This window comes from Scyliorhinus torazame, chromosome 2, assembly GCF_047496885.1.
Source record: "Scyliorhinus torazame isolate Kashiwa2021f chromosome 2, sScyTor2.1, whole genome shotgun sequence".
Taxonomy (NCBI): domain Eukaryota; kingdom Metazoa; phylum Chordata; class Chondrichthyes; order Carcharhiniformes; family Scyliorhinidae; genus Scyliorhinus; species Scyliorhinus torazame.
The window spans coordinates 219,963,066-219,982,379 of NC_092708.1; the positions used below are offsets into that span (position 1 = coordinate 219,963,066).

The window sequence follows — 19,314 nt, forward strand, 5'->3', positions numbered from 1 at the left end:
GCGGCGCCCCTCACCGAGCGGGGCCAGGGCAGAGCGGCGCTGTCCCAGGCCGGCTAACCGGGCTGCTCTGCAAACACTTACCCTCCACCTCGTCTGCTGAGAATGACTGTAAAGCAAGAAGAAGAAAATAGAGATTGGAGACATTGCAAATGCACCCGGAGGGAAATGAATGAATGGAATTGGGGAAGCAGCTTGACCCACCATGACTGGAGATCGGCGGAGGTCCGGGCGAAGAGGAAGAGCAGGGCACCCAGGAGGCGTGTGTATCTCTCTTCACACAGCTGCTGCTCTCTCCCCCTCACACCGCCTCGTCTCTTATTTATGCAGCGGCACCAGATGTCCTCACACAGGCCGGGCCCTCCCACTCTCACTCCACCCCGACTTCTATAACTTTCTTAGGGCACGAAGACCGTGCCAGAAATACACCACGGCCCTATTTTGGGAGCAAATAATTTCCAAGACAAGAAGTCCAGGGCACGTCAGCAGATTTGGTCCAACTCTCTGACAAAAGTGACCCTGCTGGAACTGTCTTCTCAATGTGACTGTGAAACCCTTTGGAGCTACCCAGAGACTGTGAAAGACACAGTATAAATGCAAATATTCATTTCTATGAAATTATTTGTTATTGTGTATTATTTATATCAGACTGGGCGGAGTTACTCTTCACCCGTTTAGGGGCCTCCTGGAGCTTGCTCCGCCATTCAATAGGATCATGGCTGAACCGACATTCCTCACATTAATAATCTTTATTAGTGTCACAAGTAGGCTTACATTAAGTTACTGTGAAAATCCCCTAGTCGCCACACTACGGCGCCTGTTCAGACTTACCTGCACTTTCACTTACTGATCAAGAATCTATGTATCTCAGCCTTAAATATACAAAAGGACTCTGCCCCCACAGTTCTCTGAGGCAAGGAGTTACATAGACTCACAACCCTCAGAGAAGAAATTCCTCATCACCTTAGTCGTAAATTGGCACCCCTTTATTCTGAGACTATGCCCTCTGGTCCAAGATGCTCACATGAAGGGAAACATCTATTTACCTTGTCAAGCCCCTATATGTTTCAATGAGACCGCCTCTCATCTCTCATTCTTCTAAATTCCAATGAGTAGAGTCCCAACCTGTTTAACCTTTGCTCATAAGACAATCCCTCCATACCGAGGATCATCCAAATGAACCTTCCCTGAACCGCCTCCAATGAAATAATGTCTTAAATAAGGGGACCAAAACTGTTCACAGTGCTCCAAGATGTGGTCTCACCAGTACCTTGTCCAGTTGCAGTAAGACTTCCCTCCTCCTATACTCCAACCCCCTTGAAATAAGGGCCAACATTCCATTAGCCTTCCTGATTACCTGCTGCACCTGTGTGGTAGCTTTCTGTGTTTTGTGCACAAGTACCCCCAAGTCCCTTTGTGTTGGAGCTTTCTGCAGTTTTTCTCCATTTAAATAATACCCTGCTCTTGTGTTCCTCCTTTCAAAATGAACAACTTCACATTTTCCCACATTATACTCCATTTGCCAACGTTTTGCCCACTTACTTAACCTATCAATATCTTGCCTTCTCACCATATCCTCGTACGTTAATCTAACAATGGCCTACCCAGCTCTATCTTGGAAGCTCCAATTCACCCCTAACCATCGGCGTCTTTTGGGGAAACGAATACTGGAATCCTATTACCCTCTGCATGGTACACTGTTTTCTGATTTTGACTCCTAAATAGGATTGCAAACCCTCCAAGATTGACCTGGAGTCTCCAGGAATTGAAGATCAATCTCGAGGATGCCGGCTGTGTGCAATCCTGGAGAAATATCACCGGAATTTTAAAAAAGAATGTTTTCTTTCTTCACTTTCTTTCAACATTGCTCCACACCAGATATAAAAATATTAAAAATGGGGGAATCAAGGCTGTTTTGGCTGCTGGTCAAGCATCATCAAATTGGGTAATGAGTTCTTTCCTCTCCAATTGGTTGGAAGGCAGTGTGTCACAGGGATGGATGTGATGACTAACAAATGGTTGGAGAGTGGGAGCAAGTCATGTGAGGAAACCCTTAGGAATATATTTAATCACAGTTGGTAACCCTACTTTTGAAGTACATACACATAAAGAAATGTTTAATTTAAGGAAATGGTTGATTAAGAATCTCTAATTGTAAATGATGGCTAGAAATTAAGCAGTTGATAGAAAATAAATTAGTTATTGCCACATACCCCCTAGAGGGGGTTGTGTGACGCAATGGGTAGTGTCCCTGTCTCTGAGCCACAAGCTCTGGGTCCAGGTCCTATTCCAGGATGTGATGGCCAAGGAAGGTGTGTTCATACCGAGGCCAACATGTTGCGTATCAGCCTACTAAATCCTTCCAACGTGCCAATGGCAGAGATTAAGAGTGGGAGATACCCCTGGTCAGCCCTATCTAATGCAGTGTGGCAGCCCTCACGTTATAATCTTCTGGTGACAGGCTAGTGACCTAGTCCGAAAAAGCCTTGCTATGGGAACAGATGAAAGCCTGCTTTGTGCTCCACAAGGTGTGGGAAGAAACATGTGCAGAAGAGCAACAACAGACCCCGAGAGCTGTTGAAGTAATGAACAGTTAGGGTCACAGAGGGCTGATTCTGACACCAATCTGAGTGATAGATTGCAGCAGTCAGACCTTTTTGCCTCAAAATCATCTGCTCAAATACGGCATTATAATTGGCTGCCTGTTAATAGCCAACATCTAACAGTATAACTCAGTGACGATGGTCCAATGCTATTCTGAGCAGCTACTGAAACCAGTTCAAAAGATGCACCTCAGCTGATCTCTATCCCCTGAGTGGACTACTGCTTCCTAAGAAAAATAGCCCAGTGCATTTGTGGACTGTCTGTGCGTGTTCCATGGAGGGATTTGAAAATAAAGATGAGAATTTTAAAATCAAGGCATTGCTGGACTGGGATTCATTCTAGATCAGCGAGCACAGAGGTGAAAGGGACTAATATGAGTTTGGATATATGGGCAGCAAAGTTCTATATGGCCTAGAGTTTACAGAGGCTGCAAAGTGCAACACAGGAGGCCATTCAGCCCATTGTGTCTGTGCCAGCTCTCGAAAGAGTTCTTTAATTAATCCCACACCCCTGATTTCTCCATAGCCTTCCAAATATTTCCTTATTAAGTATATATACTTTTTGAAAGTTGCTGCCTTCCCTGTCCTTTCAGGCAGTGTGCGTTCCAGGTCATAAAAACTTGCTGCACAAAAAAAATCTTCTCATCTCCCTCTTTTTTTTTGCCAAATATATTCAATTACAAATTTCCTGTTAGTGGAAACAGTTTCAAAACACTTTTTTGACACAGCTTCTCTCGTCTCACCATGTAACTAACAAAGACTCCTAATATCCTTCCTAAAGTGTAATTGTCAGAATCGAATACAGTATTCTAGCTGAGGCCTAGTCAGTGATTTATTATGACTTTCTTGTTTTAGTATTCTATGCATCCATTTATAAAGCCTTGATTCCATCTGCTTTCTTAATGGCCTTCTCAACTTGTCCAGCCACCTTCAGAAATTTGTGGATGTAAAGCCAAGGTCCTTCCATTCCTGCACACCTTTAAAATAGAACCACTTGTTTTGTGTTTTTCTCTTGTCATTTTTTTTCAACTAAATGTTTCTGAGTTTGTCACAGTGGACTGATTTGTTCCAATTGTCCATCAGCAAACCTTCACCCCGTATCCACCAAGTTGCCAAAATTATTTTACATTCCCTCAGAGGATAAATATAAATGAGGCAAAACCAATTACGATAGACTCAGTATTTTAATGACTTACAATTCGATTTGATTGAGAAAGGAGCTTCTGGCCACATACTTACTCCATCATCATGTCCACTTACTTCCACCTCTATAACACCACCTGTCTCTCACTCTACCTCAGCTCATCAGTTACCGAAGCCCTTATTCATATCTTTGCTACCTGCGGGTCAGATTATTCCAATGCACTCCTGGCTGGTCTCCCATTTTCCATCCAATAACTGTTTGGGATTATCAAAAACTGTGTGTATACTAATTCACTTCAAATCCCATTCACCCATCTCCCCTGTGCCCACCGACCTACATTATCTTCTGGTCTGCCAGTGCACTGATTTAAAAATTATCATACTTAATTTCAAATTCCTTCTTACCCTCTCATCTCCTAACCTCTGTAACCTTTTTCAGTCCTTGCACCTTCTGTGATAACTGCACTCCTCTAATTCTGGCCGCTTATGCATTTGTTTTCTTTGCACCATGATTGGTAACTATGTTTTCAGCTGCCTGGGCTCCAAGCTTTGGCATTCTTACAATTTTAATGTTCAGCCTCTCTATTGCTCTCTCTCCTCCTCTAAGCCATGCTGTAAAACCTACCTCTTTGACCAAGCGTTTTGTTATCTCTTCGATTATACCTTTATGGGGATTGGTGTCAATATTTGGTAGATAACATCCCCGTGAGCCACGTTAAAATAATTTACTAGGCTAGAGGCACTATATATATAAGTTTAAGCTGGTGTTGTGTGATTCTCTGGTTCTATCAGAAAGTGTCACGAGATCTGTGGGCAATTATTCACTCCAGGTTTGACACTGAAATCCGTGCAGGTGTCATAGAATGGCATACAATTTACAGGACAAAAGCAGGCCATTTGCTTCATCAAACCAGAAGAATATATTCCTTCTATTCCTTTTTCCTCATGAACTTGTTCAGCTTCCCTTTAAATACATCTGCACTATTCGCTTCAAATACACCGTGATAACAAGTTTGACATTCTCGTTAAAAGAGTTTCTCTTGAATTCCTTGTTAATTATTAGTGATCATCTTATATTTATCAATCCTTTGGTTTTGGACCATCCCCCATCCAACAAAGGGAAACATCTTCCCTACATCTCCCCATCCTAATTTTAGGCAATGCCCTCAGGCCTTCACTTTTATAGAGAAAAGAACCCCAGCCTCTTCAAGCTTTCCAGTAGTTATAACCACTCAGTTCCAGTGGCATGCTTTAACTCTTTTCAACTTTCTCCAGTGCCTCTGTAACGTGGAGACAAGAACTGTGGATGGTATTCTTAGTTTGGTCTCACCAAGGTTCGGTACAAGATTCATAACTTCACTCTCTGGATCAAATAGAATGCCCAGATTATTAAAAAAACTGACATCTATAGTAATTGGTTTTGAATAATTAATAAATATTCCTGAAGGAAAGTAAAATAAAGGTATTTGGGCAACTTGGTAAATATGGAAGACAGCTCAAGATGACAATCTGCTGATGGAACCAACTTACTGTAGCAAACTCAAAAACATTTAGCAAAAGAAAAGACTTTTAGTGACTTGTGTGCTGGTATTCCAAGATCTCTTTGTTCCTTTCGCCCATTTTCCTCCTATCAAAATTCACTACCTCAAACTTATTTAAATTGAAACTAATTTGTCTTTTAAATGCCTATGCTGCAAATGTATCAACACCCTGTAATACGCCTCTTCAGTATTAACTATAATGTGATGTTACCTGTAAACTGTTAAATTGTATTGCCGATTCGCAGCACCCAATGGTTCCAGCACTGACTTTTGTGGAACATCATTTTCCACCTTTTGTCAGTAAATACTTCTGACATGTTCTTTTTGTTCCCAGTTTTGTAGCTAATTTGTTGCAAATTCTGCTCTTTGTCTCCTGACTCATTGCTGCACTTTATCAAATACCTTTTGAAAAACTAAGTACATTACATCTGCGCATTACCCTGTTCTACTCTTTCTGTTCCCTCCTTAAATAGCTCATTAAGATTGATCAAGCATAACCATTCCTTTTGTAATCCATGCTGACTACTCCTGTGTTTTTAGTTTCAAGATGTGTTTCTATCACATCTTTGAGTAAAAAATCCATTATCCTTCCCACCACTGATGCTAAAAGCTATGGTCTGCAGTTAATCTATCACTCCCTGGATGTGTTTTATCCTGCTTTTTAAATAAAGGAATCAAACATTGTTGTTCGCAAGATACCTGACACTAATCCCTTCCCATATTTTTAAATTTAGAGTACCCAATTTTTTCCAATTAAGGGGGAATTTTAGCATGGCCAATCCACCTACCCTGCACATCTTTTGGGTTGTTGGGGTGAGACCCACGCAGACATGGGGAGAATGTGCAAACACCACACAGACAGTGACCCGGGGCCGGAATCGAACCCGGGTCCCTGGTGCCGTGAGTACAAATTCCTTTCCTAATGATTGTTTATGCCAATGATAGTGCCAAACAGAGAGCCTCCTCCAGGAAGCCTCGCTCCACTTTTCTTCAGCCCTGACTCTGGATTTATAATAAATCTTTAGTAAGGACAGAGAGCCAAAATGGAATATAAATTATCTTCACATTAAACTTAAGGTGATATTTCACTTGACATGGGCATTGAATTGATAGTGTAAATACAGTCTAAATCAGGGCCATCGTGACCTGGAATGAAGCGGAGCAGAACTCTTTTGCAGTTGGGACTGACATTCAGTTTTCTTTCATGATCGTGTTGGGCCTTGATATCTGGTGTAGACACCACAGAGAGGGCCGGTTTAGCTCAGTTGGCTGGACAGCTGGTTCGTGATGCAGAGCGCGGGTTCAATTCCGGTATTGGATGAGGTTATTCATGAAGGCCCGCCTTCTCAACCTTGCCGCTTCCCTGAGATGATGCTCAGGAGAAATCACCACCAGTCAGCACTCCCCCTCAAAAGGGAAAGCAGCCTATGGGTCATCTGGGACTACGGCAACAATACTTAGACACCACAGGTTTAGTGTTGGAGTGATACTGTAATCACTTGACACTGATCTAAACTTGCAGTGTGAATGTACCCTCAGTTAGTGGGATGTGGGTGCCAGAGATTCTATAAGGACAACTGACACAGGAATTGGGGTAAGGTCACACTGGTCTAAAGGGAGTGTTTCACTGAGTCTAGGCTAGAAAGTGACTCCTAACCTTGCTCTTGCTTTAATTGACTTCGTTGAGATTGTAAAGTGTACAAAATATAATGTATTGGTTTTGGATTGGATAGAATTGCCTCAGCAAACACAGGGATGCCCTAAAAGAATTGTGCCACACTAGTTGAGATTCTGTTGTAACAGTAAGTTTTTCATTGTAAAAGGGGATATAGGAGGGGAGAATCATTAAGGAAATGATTGTAGGTTGGTAGGACCTGATGCACAAGACCTGACTAATGACAAAATCTGCCTGACTCCCAGTCTGTCAAATCCCCTGATTGCTGGCTTCATGCTCCGTTACCTCTTAGGGAACGGTCTTTACAATTTTCATTGAGTTGAAAGTTTTAAGAGTGCATTTGCAATGTTCGATTTCCACCTTCTAATTCTCAGAAGACCAGTTGCAAAGAAGGAAAACACAGACACACATTAAGATCAATAAGCAGCCAGCAAGCAAACCAGCAGCATGCCAAGCAATAGTACAAGTCCGTTGAAAAAGTCAATTTTCCCTGAACTGGATTTACTTACGACTTGATGGCTGGATGTTGGGAGAACCCATATTAATGGAGGAATACCATTACCAGCAAAAAACACTGAAAATATTCACACATTCAATACTGAAAACCATTTTTGAGTAATAATTTAAAGATTTTAATTTCACAAACAGTCATCACAATGATTTGGCAAATTGAGATAAAACAAGTTAGGGCAGCACCGTAGCACAAGTGGATAGCACTATGGCTTCACAGTACCAGGGTCCCAGGTTCGATTCCCCGCTGGGTCACTGGCTGTGCGGAGTCTGCATGTTCTCCCTGTGTCTGCGTGGGTTTCCTCCGAGTGCTCCGGTTTCCTCCCACAGTCCAAAGACGTACAGGTTAGGTGGATTGGCCATGATAAATTGCCCTTAGTGACCAAAAAGGTTAGGAAGGGTTATGGGGATACGGTGGAAGTGAGGGCTTGAGTGGGTCGGTGCAGACTCGATGGGCCGAATGGCCTCCTTCTGCACTGTATGTTCTATGTGAAGTAGTCCAGAGAGTTGGGAGGGGGGTGTTGATATTAGCAGTGTTGGTGCAGAGTGCCAGAAGAGGGGTTCTGAGCTCCAAGTTTTCAATAGGGCACCCACTGATCTTTAGAACTTCTATAAAGAGTGGAGCTGATGGTGGCATTACCTGAACACCACTCTTTCCTCAATTCAGCCTCCAGCTGTACATTGTACAGTGACAGTCCTAAAGGAAACAGGGAGTGGTACAAGGTTGTTCAGTATTAGAATGGGCTCGGAAGCTGCCCCACCCAGATTAATTAACAAGACTGTCACTTCCAACATGTTCTGCCCATATTTCATATCTCCCGGGTTCGTTTTGGCCTCCTGAGCTGTGGTTAACGTGATGAGGAAAGGGGTTTCACCATTGATCACTTCAGTACTTCATTCGGGAAACCTCCTGGTGCTCAAAGCATCAGGTTGAGTTCAGCTCCCTCCTCTAGAGAATGCATCAATGGGCACTGAGCGAGATTCCATCTCTGCTGGCAGTCTTTCAGTTGAATGTGTGATAGCAAACTATCCAGCAGGAGACCAGGGTGGGGGCAAGGCCAAGAGACAATTCAGAACCAGCTATATGCTGTAGAGAATAGGCACCTGGACTCCGATGTCCCATCAGAGCCACACATACATATACGCTCACAGTGCCCATCTTTACATATACCCACATGGTGCCCATCTCTACATATACCCTCACAGTGCCGATCTTTACATATACCCTCATAGTGCCCATCTCTACATATACCCTTACAGTGCCCATCTCTACATATACTCTCACAGAGCTCATCTCTACATATACTCATACAGTGCCCATCTCTACATATACTCTCACAGTGCCCAACTCTACATATACTCTCACAGTGCCCATCTCTACATATACTCTCACAGTGCCCATCTCTACATATACCCTCACATTACTCATCTCTACATATTCTCTCACAGTGCCCATCACTTACAGATTCCCTCAGAGTGCTGTATTTACATATACTCTCAAAATGCACATTCTCTATATATACCCTCAGAATGCCATCTCTACATATACTCCTGGCTGGGTCACTGAATGTGCGGAGTCTGCACGTTCTCCCCATGTCTGCGTGGGTTTCCTCCGGGTGGCTCCTGTTTCCTCCCACAAGTCCCAAAAGACGTGCTGTTAGGTAATTTGGACATTCTGAATTCTCCCCGTGTACCCGAACAGGCGCCGGAGTGTGGCAACTCGGGGCTTTTCACAGTAACTTCATTGCAGTGTTAATGTAAACCTACTTGTGACAATAAAGATTATTATTATTACTCCCACAGTGCCTTTCTGTTACATATACTCTCACAGTGCCCATATATATACATATCATCACAGTCCCATCTCTAACATGTCCTCTCACAGTGCTCATCTGATATATACTCTCACAGTGCTAATCTCTACAGAAGCCCTCTCAGTATCCATCTCTACATATATCCTCACAGTGCCCCTCACTATGTATACCCTCAGAATGCCGATCTCTACATATACTCTCACATTGCCCATGTCCATATACACCCTCACAGTATCATCTCTACATTTATACTCACAGTCCCATTCACTACATATACCCTCTGTGTTCATCTCTACTTATACCTCACGATGCCCATCTCAACATAGACTCGGTGCCCATCTCTTACATATACCCTCAATGTGACCATCTCAACATTTTCACTCAAAGTGGCCATCTCTAACATATATCATCACAGTGCCAATCTCTACAAATACCCTCACAGTTCCTATCTCTACATATACCCTCACAGCATCAATCTCTACATGTTACCTCACAGTGTCCATTTCTACATATACCCTCACAGTTCTCATCTCTACATATACCCTCACAGTGTCCAGCTCTACAAATACTCTCGCAGTGCCCATTTCTACATATACTCTCACAGTGCCCGTTTCTGTACATACGCTTACAGTGTTCATCTCTTACAGATACCCTCAGAGTGGTGCATCTACATATACTCTCAAAGTGCACATTCGCTACATATACCCTCACAGTGTCATCACTAAATACACTCCCACAGTGCGCATATCTAAATAGATTCTCACAGTGCCCATCTCTACATACACTCTCACAGTGCCCATCTCTATGTATATTCGCAAAGTGCCCATCTCTACGTATCTTCTCACAGTGGCTATCTCTATATATACCCCCACAGTGCCCATCTCTACATATACTCGCATAGTGCCCATCTCTACATACATTCTCACAGTGCCCATCTCCACATATGCTCAAACAGTGCCCTTCTCTACAAATACCCTACAATGCCCATCTCTACATATGCTCTCACAGTGCCCTTCTCTACACACACTCTCACAGTGCCCATCTCTTACATATACCCTCACAGTGCCCATCTCCACATATATTCTCAGTGCCCATCTCTACATATATCCTCACAGTGCCCATCTCTACATATACCCGACAGTGCCCATCTCTACATTTATCCTCACAGTGCCCATCTCTACATATACTCTCACAGTGCCCATCTCTACGTATATTCTCACAATGCCCATCTCATGGTGCCTATCTCTACATATACCCTCACAGTGCCCATCTGTTCATATACTCTCAGTGCCCATCTCTACATATACCCTCGCAGTGCCCATCTCTACATATACCCTCACAGTGCCCATCTCTACATATACTCTCACAGTGCCCATCTCTGACATAGTCTCACAGTGCCCATCTCTGACTTCTGCTATCACTGTGCCCATCTCTACAGATACCCTCACAATGCCCATCTCTACATATAGTCTAACAATGCCCATCTCTACATGTACTCTCACTCTGCCCATCTCTGGCATATACCCTCCCATGCCCCTCACTACATGTATCTTCACAGTGCTGATCTTTACACATACATTCAAAGTGCCCATATCTAAATATACTCTAACAGTGTCCATCTCTTACATATAACCTCACAGTGATCATCTCTCCATATATCCTCACAGTCCCTTTCTGTTACATGCTCTCACAGTGCCCATCTCTTACAGGTACCCTAGGAATGGCGCAACTACATAGAACATTGAAGTTCATATTCTCTGTATATACCCTCACAATGTCATCTCTACATATACTCTAACAGTGCCATCCGTACATATACTTGCACAAGACCCTTCTCTACATGTACTCTCACATTGTCTATGTCTATATATATCCTCACAGTGCCCATGTCTACATATACTCTCACAGAGCTCATCTCTACATATACCCTCACAGTCACCATCTCTTACATATACCCTGAGAGTGCCACCCCTATATACACTCTTACAGTGCTGATCGCTACATGTTTTCTCAGAGTGACCATCATTTTTTTTTAAATTTAGAATATCCAATAATTTTTTTCCAATTAAGGGACAATTTAGAGTGGCTAATCCATCTAGCCTGCACATCTTTTGAATTGTAGGGGTGAGACCCACGCAAACACGGGGAGAATGTGTAAACTCCACATGGACAGTGACCCAGGCCGAGATCGAACCTGGGACCTCAGCGCCGTGAGACAGCTGTGCTACCCACTGCACCACCGTGCAGCCCAAGAGTGCCCATCTCTATATGTACTATCACAGTGCGCATCTCTATGTATACACTCACAGTGCCCATCTCTGCGTATGCACTCACAGTACCATTTCTACATATACTCCATCAGTGCCTATCTCTTACATACACTCTCACTGTCCCCATCTCTACATAGACTATCACAGTGCCCACCTCTGCGTATACAGTCACAATGCCCATTTCTACATATACCCTATCAGTGCCCACTATCACATATACTCTTACAGGGCCCAGCTCTACATATACTCTCACAATGCCCACTTCTGCCTTTACACTCAGTGCCCATTTCTACATATACTCTATCAATGCCCATCTCTTAAATATACTATCACTGTGTTCATCTCTTATGTATACCCTCACAGTGCGCATCTCTATACTCTATACTGTAACAGTGCCCATCTCTCATAAATACCCTCACAGTGCGCATCTCTACATATACTCTCACAGTGCCCATCTCTACATATAGTCCCACAGTGCCCATTTTGTACATGTACATCCACAGTGCTCATCTCTACATATACTCTCAGAGTGCCCATCTGTACATATACTGTAACAGTGTCCATCTCTTATACATAACCTCACAGTGCCCATTGCTACAGATACTCTGCCAGTGCCCATCTCTACATATACTCTCACGGTGCCCAGCTCTACATGTACTCTCACAATGCCAATCTCTTGCACATACTCTTACAATGCCCATCTCTACATATACTCTCACAGTGCAAATCTCCACATATATACTCAGTGCTCATCCGTACATATGCTCCCACAGTTGCCATCTCTACGTATACTCTCACGGTGCCCATCTCTTACATATACCCACAGAGTGCCAATCTCTGCATCCTTTCTCACAGTGCCCGTCCAAACATATACTCTCACAGTTCCTATCTGTACATATACTCTCACATTGCACATGTCTACATATACTCTCGCAGAACTTATTTTTACATATACTCTCACAGTCCCCATGTCTTACGTATACCCTTAGAGTGCCACCCCTATATATACTCTTACAGTGCCGATCTCCACATGTACTCTCATAGTGCCCATCCCTTTCTTAATTTACAGTACCCAATTATTTTTTGTTCCAATTAAGGGGCAATTTAGAGTGGCCAATCCTAGTCTGCACATCTTTTGGGTTGTGCGGAGTATGTGCAAATTCCAGACGGACAGTGACCCAGGCCTGGATTGAACCTGGGATCTCAGCGCCGTGAGGCAGCAGTGCTAGCCACTGCACCACCTGCTGCCCAACAGTGCCCATCTCTATATATACTCTCACAGTGCCCATCTCTACATATACTCTCAAAGTGCCCACCTCGTAATATACTCTCAAAGTGCCTATCCTTACATATACTCTCACAGTGCGCATCTCTATGTATACATTCATAGTGCCCATCTCTGGGTATACACTCACAGTGCCATTTCTTTTTTTTTAAATTTAGAGTGCACAATTCATTTTTCCAATTAAGGGGCAATTTAGCGTGGCCAATCCATCTATCCTGCACATCTTTGGGTTGTGGGGGTGAAACCCACGCAAACACGGGGAGAATGTGCAAACACCACATGGACAGTGACCCAGAGCCGGGATCGAACCTGAGTCCTCAGCGCCGTGAGGGCTGCAGTGCTACCCACTGCGCCACCGTGCTGCCCTTTCCAGTGCCATTTCTATATATACGCTATCAGTGACTATCTCTTACATATATGCTCACTGTGCGCATTTTACATATACTATCACAGTGCCCATTTCTGCATATAGAGTCACAGTGCCCATTTCTACAAGTACTCTAACAGTGACATCTCTAAGTATAGTCTCACAACACCCACCTCTACATATACTGTTGCTGTGCTCATCTCTACATATTCTCTCACAGTACCTATCTCTACATATACCCTCACAATGCCCAACTCATATATAACCTCACAGTGCCCTTCTCTATAAATACTCTCAGTGCCCATCTCTACATATACCCTCACAGTACCTATCTCTACATATACCCTCACAGTGCCCATCTCTACATATACCCTCACAGTACCTATCTCTACATATACCCTCACAGTGTCCATCTCTACATATATTCTCACAGTGCCTATCTCTATATATACTCTCAGTGACATCTCACATCTACCCTCAGAGTGCCCATCTCTTACATATACTCTCACAATGCCCATCTCTACATATTCTTTCACAGTGTCAATCCCTTATATATATTCTCACAGTGCCCATCTCTTACATATACCCTCACAATGATCATGTCTTATTTCTAACCTCACAGTGCCCATCTCTACAAATACTCTCTCAGTGCCCATCTCTGCACATCATCACAGTGCTTATCTTTACATATACTCTCATTTTTATTTCATTTTAAAATAAATTCAGAGTACCCAATTCTCTTTTTTTTTTAATTAAGAGGCAATTTAGCGTGGCCAATCCACCTACCTGTACATCTTTGGGTTATGGGGGTGAGACCCACGCAGACACAGGGAGAATGTTCAAACTCCACACAGACAGTGACCCGGAGCCGGGATCGAACCCAGGTCCGCAGCGCAGTGAGGCAGCAGTGTTAACCACTGAGCCATTGGTCCACCCTACGTAAACTCTCACAATGCCGATCTCAACATATACTCTTATCATGTCCATCTTTCACATATACCCTCATAATGCCAATCTCTTACATATACCTAAGTGCCCATCTGTATGTATACCCTCACTGTGCCCAGCTCTACATATACCCTCAGAGTGCCCATCTCTACATATACTCTCACAGTGCCCAACTCTACATACACTCTCACTGTGTTCATCTCTACATATATAGGGGCTGGTTTAACACAGAGCTAAATCGCTGGCTTTGAAAGCAGACCAAGGCAGGCCAGCAGCACGGTTCAATTCCCGTACCAGCCTCCCCGAAAAGGCGCCAGAATGTGGCGACTAGGGGCTTTTCACAGTAACTTCATTTGAAGCCTACTTGTGACAATAAGCGATTTTCGTTTTCACACTGTGAGAGTATATGTAGAGGTGACACTGTGAGAGTATATGTAGAGATGGGCACTGTGTGTGACAGTAAAGGTAGAGATGGGCTCTGTGACAGTATATGTAGAGGTGGACATTCTGAGAGTATATGTAGAGATGGGCACTGTGAGAGTATATGTAGAGGTGGACACTGTGAGAGTATATGTAGAAGTGGACACTGTGAGAGTACATGTAGAGATGGGCACTGTGTGTGACAGTAAAGGTAGAGATGGGCTCTGTGAGAGTATATGTAGAGATGAGCTCTGTGACAGTATATGTAGAGGTGGACATTCTGAGAGTATATGTAGAGATGGGCACTGTGAGAGTATATGTAGAGGTGGACACTGTGAGAGTATATGTAGAAGTGGACACTGTGAGAGTACATGTAGAGATGGGCACTGTGTGTGACAGCAAAGGTAGAGATGGGCTCTGTGAGAGTATATGTAGAGATGAGCTCTGTGAGGGTGAAATGAAATGAAATGAAAATTACTTATTGTCACAAGTAGGCTTCAAATGAAGTTACTGTGAAAAGCCCCTAGTCGCCACATTCCGCCACCTGTTCGGGGAGGCTGGTACGGGAATTGAACTGTGCTGCTGGCCTGTCTTGGTCTGCTTTCAAAGCCAGTGATTTAGCCCTGTGCTAAACAGCCCCTGTCCATCTCTACGTATACTGTCACACACAGTGCCCATCTCTACATATACTCTGTGTCCACCTCTACGTATACTCTCACAGTGCCCATCTCTACATATACCCTCACAGTGCCCATCTCTACATATACTCTCAGTGTCCAAATCTACATATACTCACACAGTGCCCATGTCTACATATACTCTCACAGTGCCCATCTCTACATATACTCTGTGTCCAAATCTACATATACTCACACAGTGCCCATGTCTACATATAGTCACACAGTTCCCATCTCCACATATACTCTCACAGTTCCCATCTCTACACATTGTTTCAATGTCAATCCCTTATATATATTCTCACAGTGCCCATCTCTTACATATACCCTCACAATGACCATGTCTTATCTCTAACCTCACAGTGTCCATCTCTACAAATACTCTCTGTGCCCATCTCTACATATACTCTCACAATTCCCATCTCTATATATACTCTCAGTGTCCACCTCTACGTATACTCTCACAGTGCCCATCTCTACATATACTCTCACAGTTCCCATCTCTACATATACTGTCACAGTGCCCATCTCCACATTTACTGCCATGCTGTCCATCTCTACATATACTTTCACAGTGTCCATCTCTACATATACTTTCACAGTGCCCACCTCTACATATACCCTAACAGCCTCCCTTATATATGCCCTCACCGAGTCTCCCTCACTAATACGGATCTGGGGAACAAAGTTCTGATTTAATAAGTTCCTCTCCAATATTTAGTGTAAATGGTCCGTTGCATCTTAGTTTCCATTCGAACATTAAACTCGTGCGCCCTGGTCACACATTAAACATTTGCTTGCCAGTAAAACCCTCTCACTTCAAAGAGACAAGTCGCTGTATAAAGATTCGTGTGACGAGGATGCTGCGAGATTGCGAGTCTGAGCTCCGCTGAGAATGTTGGCGCTGAGATAGAAAATGTACAACATGGCCCCGGGGAAATGAGGCAGTGAAGGGATTTCCTTCCAATTCGTGTGTCCAGTTCTCGGAATTAAGAATGGGATTAGCTGAGAAAGTTCTCCAGTTGTTAACAGCAATATTGTTAATAATTATTAATAGGAAAACTGTAAAATGCAGGTGAAAAATTGATTCTGGATGACAAAGCATTGAATCTGTGACGAGTTATTTTTTTTTACAATTTTATTGAAAGTGTGAAAGGGGATTATTGGTGGTAGCGACATGTTTAGTCAAGATGCACATTGAATGTCAGTGACAACACTTGGCCCAACGTACATCTGAGAACAGGTTTATCAGGGCAACGGATAGGAGTCCGGTACATTATGTACAATACATAAAGACATTGCCCTTTTGAAGCAAACGCATCTCATGGTAATACTAGCTGACACGTCTTAGTGTCGCTCCCATATTTAGTCATATGTCTGGAGTAAATTTCTGTGAACTCTCTCAGCCTGCTGTAGGCGGGGAGACTGGGAGGCGGGGAGTAAGGCGGGTGATAAAATTAGGTTGCAAGAGGACTCTCGAGATCCATGTGGAATAGACCCCCCCCCCCCCCCGCCTGTGCAGCACATGCAGTGGGAGACAAGATGCAATCACGGTTCTTCCAGATTACCAAGAGTTCAAAATGCACAGCAAAAATATAATTTCAGAAAATCTTAAAAGTAATAACAAATGGAAGAAATAATAAAGGAACACTTGGAGCAGTTTAATACTGGGCTCTGCCAAGGCAGCCAGATCTCTAATCCCACATTTTTATAATTTGGTACTTGTTAAGAACAACTTAATCCCTACAACATGCAGCCCTCTGAAAATATCTCATAGACATGACCCTTGGACATAACTTAGAGCGGTAGGGTTATTTAAAAAAAAGCAGCAATGTATTCGAGCAAAGACTTGCTGGCGATTTTCCCGCGGAAATGTACCCACCTTAACTGAGGACAAGTCGATGGCTGGCTCCTTGGGTTTAGGTGGTTCAGGGGGTGGGGGAGCAGGAGCAGGAGCCGCCGCAGCTTTGGGCTCTGCCTTCTTTACATCCTTCTTGGGTGCCATTTGGGATCTAGATTGAGGCAGGCGCCTGGAGTTAGTGAGAGGCTGTGAATGTGGAGCCGGGCAGTGAGGTCTGCCTGGGAGCTGCGGTATATATGCCCCTTACTGATAAGACAAACTTGTCACATGCCGCTCGATTGGACAGTCAACAGGAAGGGAGATAGACTGGCCGGACTATAAATGGAACCAAGAGTTTACCAAACCAGCGTGAATTCTCAATCCTTTATTGTACACCAGGAATGAAAGAGCTCCCCTAAAGTCAGATTCCCCGCCTGTTGACGTGGGGTGACATTGTGGGACATTTTAAAGCGAATTCTGATCTGTTGAAGCTGTACATTCCTCACATCACCGGCAGCTGATTTGGTTTCCCCTGGCATTTGGGAATGGGTGGGAATTCCTCGGGATCACACAAGTGCCAGGTCCCTTTCTGCAGAAAGTGTCGATGAAGCGGCAGTTTAAAAATAAAAGTGAAATCCAACCCACCAAGTGGGAATGCCAGAGTCTCAAGTGCAAGGCGCCCTCACAGGCCCAACCCCCGAGGGCTTACAAGCTCCCCCCTGCAGCTCTGCTCATGGCTTTGGTCCCTAAGCGACGGGCAACCTTTAATTACATGGAGGAGAACGAGATATGAACTGCCGCCCTAAAGCAAGTCTCTCTCTCTCTCTCCACACACTCCAAGGTGTGTTGGCGGGCTGGCTGTTCCTGCTAGCAAATGGCCCTCACACAGTTAGGAAAGGAATGAGCTCCTTGGCGGAGAGCGCCTGCTGCACTACCAGCTGCGCACTTGTGTCCTGAGGCTAGGACTGGGGATCTCTTTATAGTCTCCCTTAAAGCTGTCAGATATATTGCTCTGAACCCGGCTGTCCACTCGGTAAAGGCTCGTCGCCTTTATCATCTCCATTTGCCCGACTGGCGATTATTTATGCCTTTCATAAATGCCAAATTGAGTGTTTAAAATTAGCGAGCGAGAGGCTTGTCGTGAGGGACATTTGCTAACGGTACTCAAAGGAGGGATGACCTTTGGACAGAAATGGAGGGCAGTCACCTTACTGACTGACTCCTGGACCTTTACATTAGAAACACGTCACCCTTTCAACTTCACAGCTCCCAACACAGACACACCAGCATAAGTAGCCTTTCAGCCTCTGCTTGTCCCTAGAATCATAAACATTTACTCCACTGGAGGAGATCATTCGGCTCTGAGTACTTGTGCTGACTACTTGAAAGAAAAAAATGCGCACAGCCCCACATCTCCTTTGGTCCACAAACCTATATGTTCCTCATTCTGAAATAGATTTACTACCTTTTAAAATCGCAAATGAATTCAGTTTCCAACCCCTTTCCAGGTAGAACATTCCAGATCCTGACAGCTTGCTGACTGAAAAAAAGTCTCCCCATCTTCGCTCTAGATTTGAAGTCCATGACCACTGGTTATTGACTAAGTCATTAGAGGGAATAATTTTTCTCTATTTACTCAATTAAAACTTCAGCATCTTAAGAATCTCTATAGGTCATCTCTTAACTATAGAATCTCTATAGGTCACCTTCGCTATTCAGAACAGTCCTAAATTTCCCAATCTCTGCCTGCATAACTGAAGTCTCTCATTCCCAGGAACAACCTAGTAAACCTCCTCTGTGTCCTTTCTAAGGTTGTTAGATCTTTCCTGAAGCGTGCTGTGGAGAATTATCCACAATACTCCGGCTGAGCATTAACCAATGATCAGTAACATTTCAGTATAACTCTTTGCTTTTATATTCTATTCCTCTATATTGAGAAACCCTAAAAACCTGAACAATTTGGGATGACACAGCAGCACAGCCCAAGTGCTCACAATTTTAGTTCTGGTCATACTGTTGTAAAATATATATTTTGGATTTATGCAAAGATAGCACAACAGCATATATGAATGTGACTGCTTTAAAATTTTGGCTCCATGTTTATAGCTCTTTGCTTCCAGGAACTGCTACAGCTTGTTTTATAGTTCATATCCAGGCTTAACGAATCAAGTAGAGTGAGCATCAATAGTAAACAGGCTTACATCTTGTTACAACACCCTGGGCT

The 19,314-nt window shown here is 43.7% G+C and overlaps 1 protein-coding gene across 4 annotated transcripts in view; it reads right to left on the reverse strand.

Annotated features, from left to right (window-relative positions):
* The window catches only part of LOC140396054 (myosin light chain 3, skeletal muscle isoform-like), a 32,261-nt gene extending 14,864 nt beyond the window's left edge, over positions 1-17,397 (reverse strand). Inside the window, exons 1-2 of one of the 4 annotated variants that reach the window (XM_072484169.1) lie at positions 202-356; positions 82-106 (exon numbers count right to left, since the gene is read on the reverse strand). In XM_072484169.1, coding sequence (XP_072340270.1) covers positions 82-106; positions 202-204 — 28 coding nt within the window. In that variant the 5' untranslated portion in view covers positions 205-356. Of the gene's footprint in view, positions 1-81; positions 107-201; positions 357-17,132 lie in introns of those variants that run through there. The other 3 variants (XM_072484156.1, XM_072484150.1, XM_072484165.1) reach the window with 3 other exon arrangements.
* Between the last annotated feature and the right edge of the window lie 1,917 nt (positions 17,398-19,314).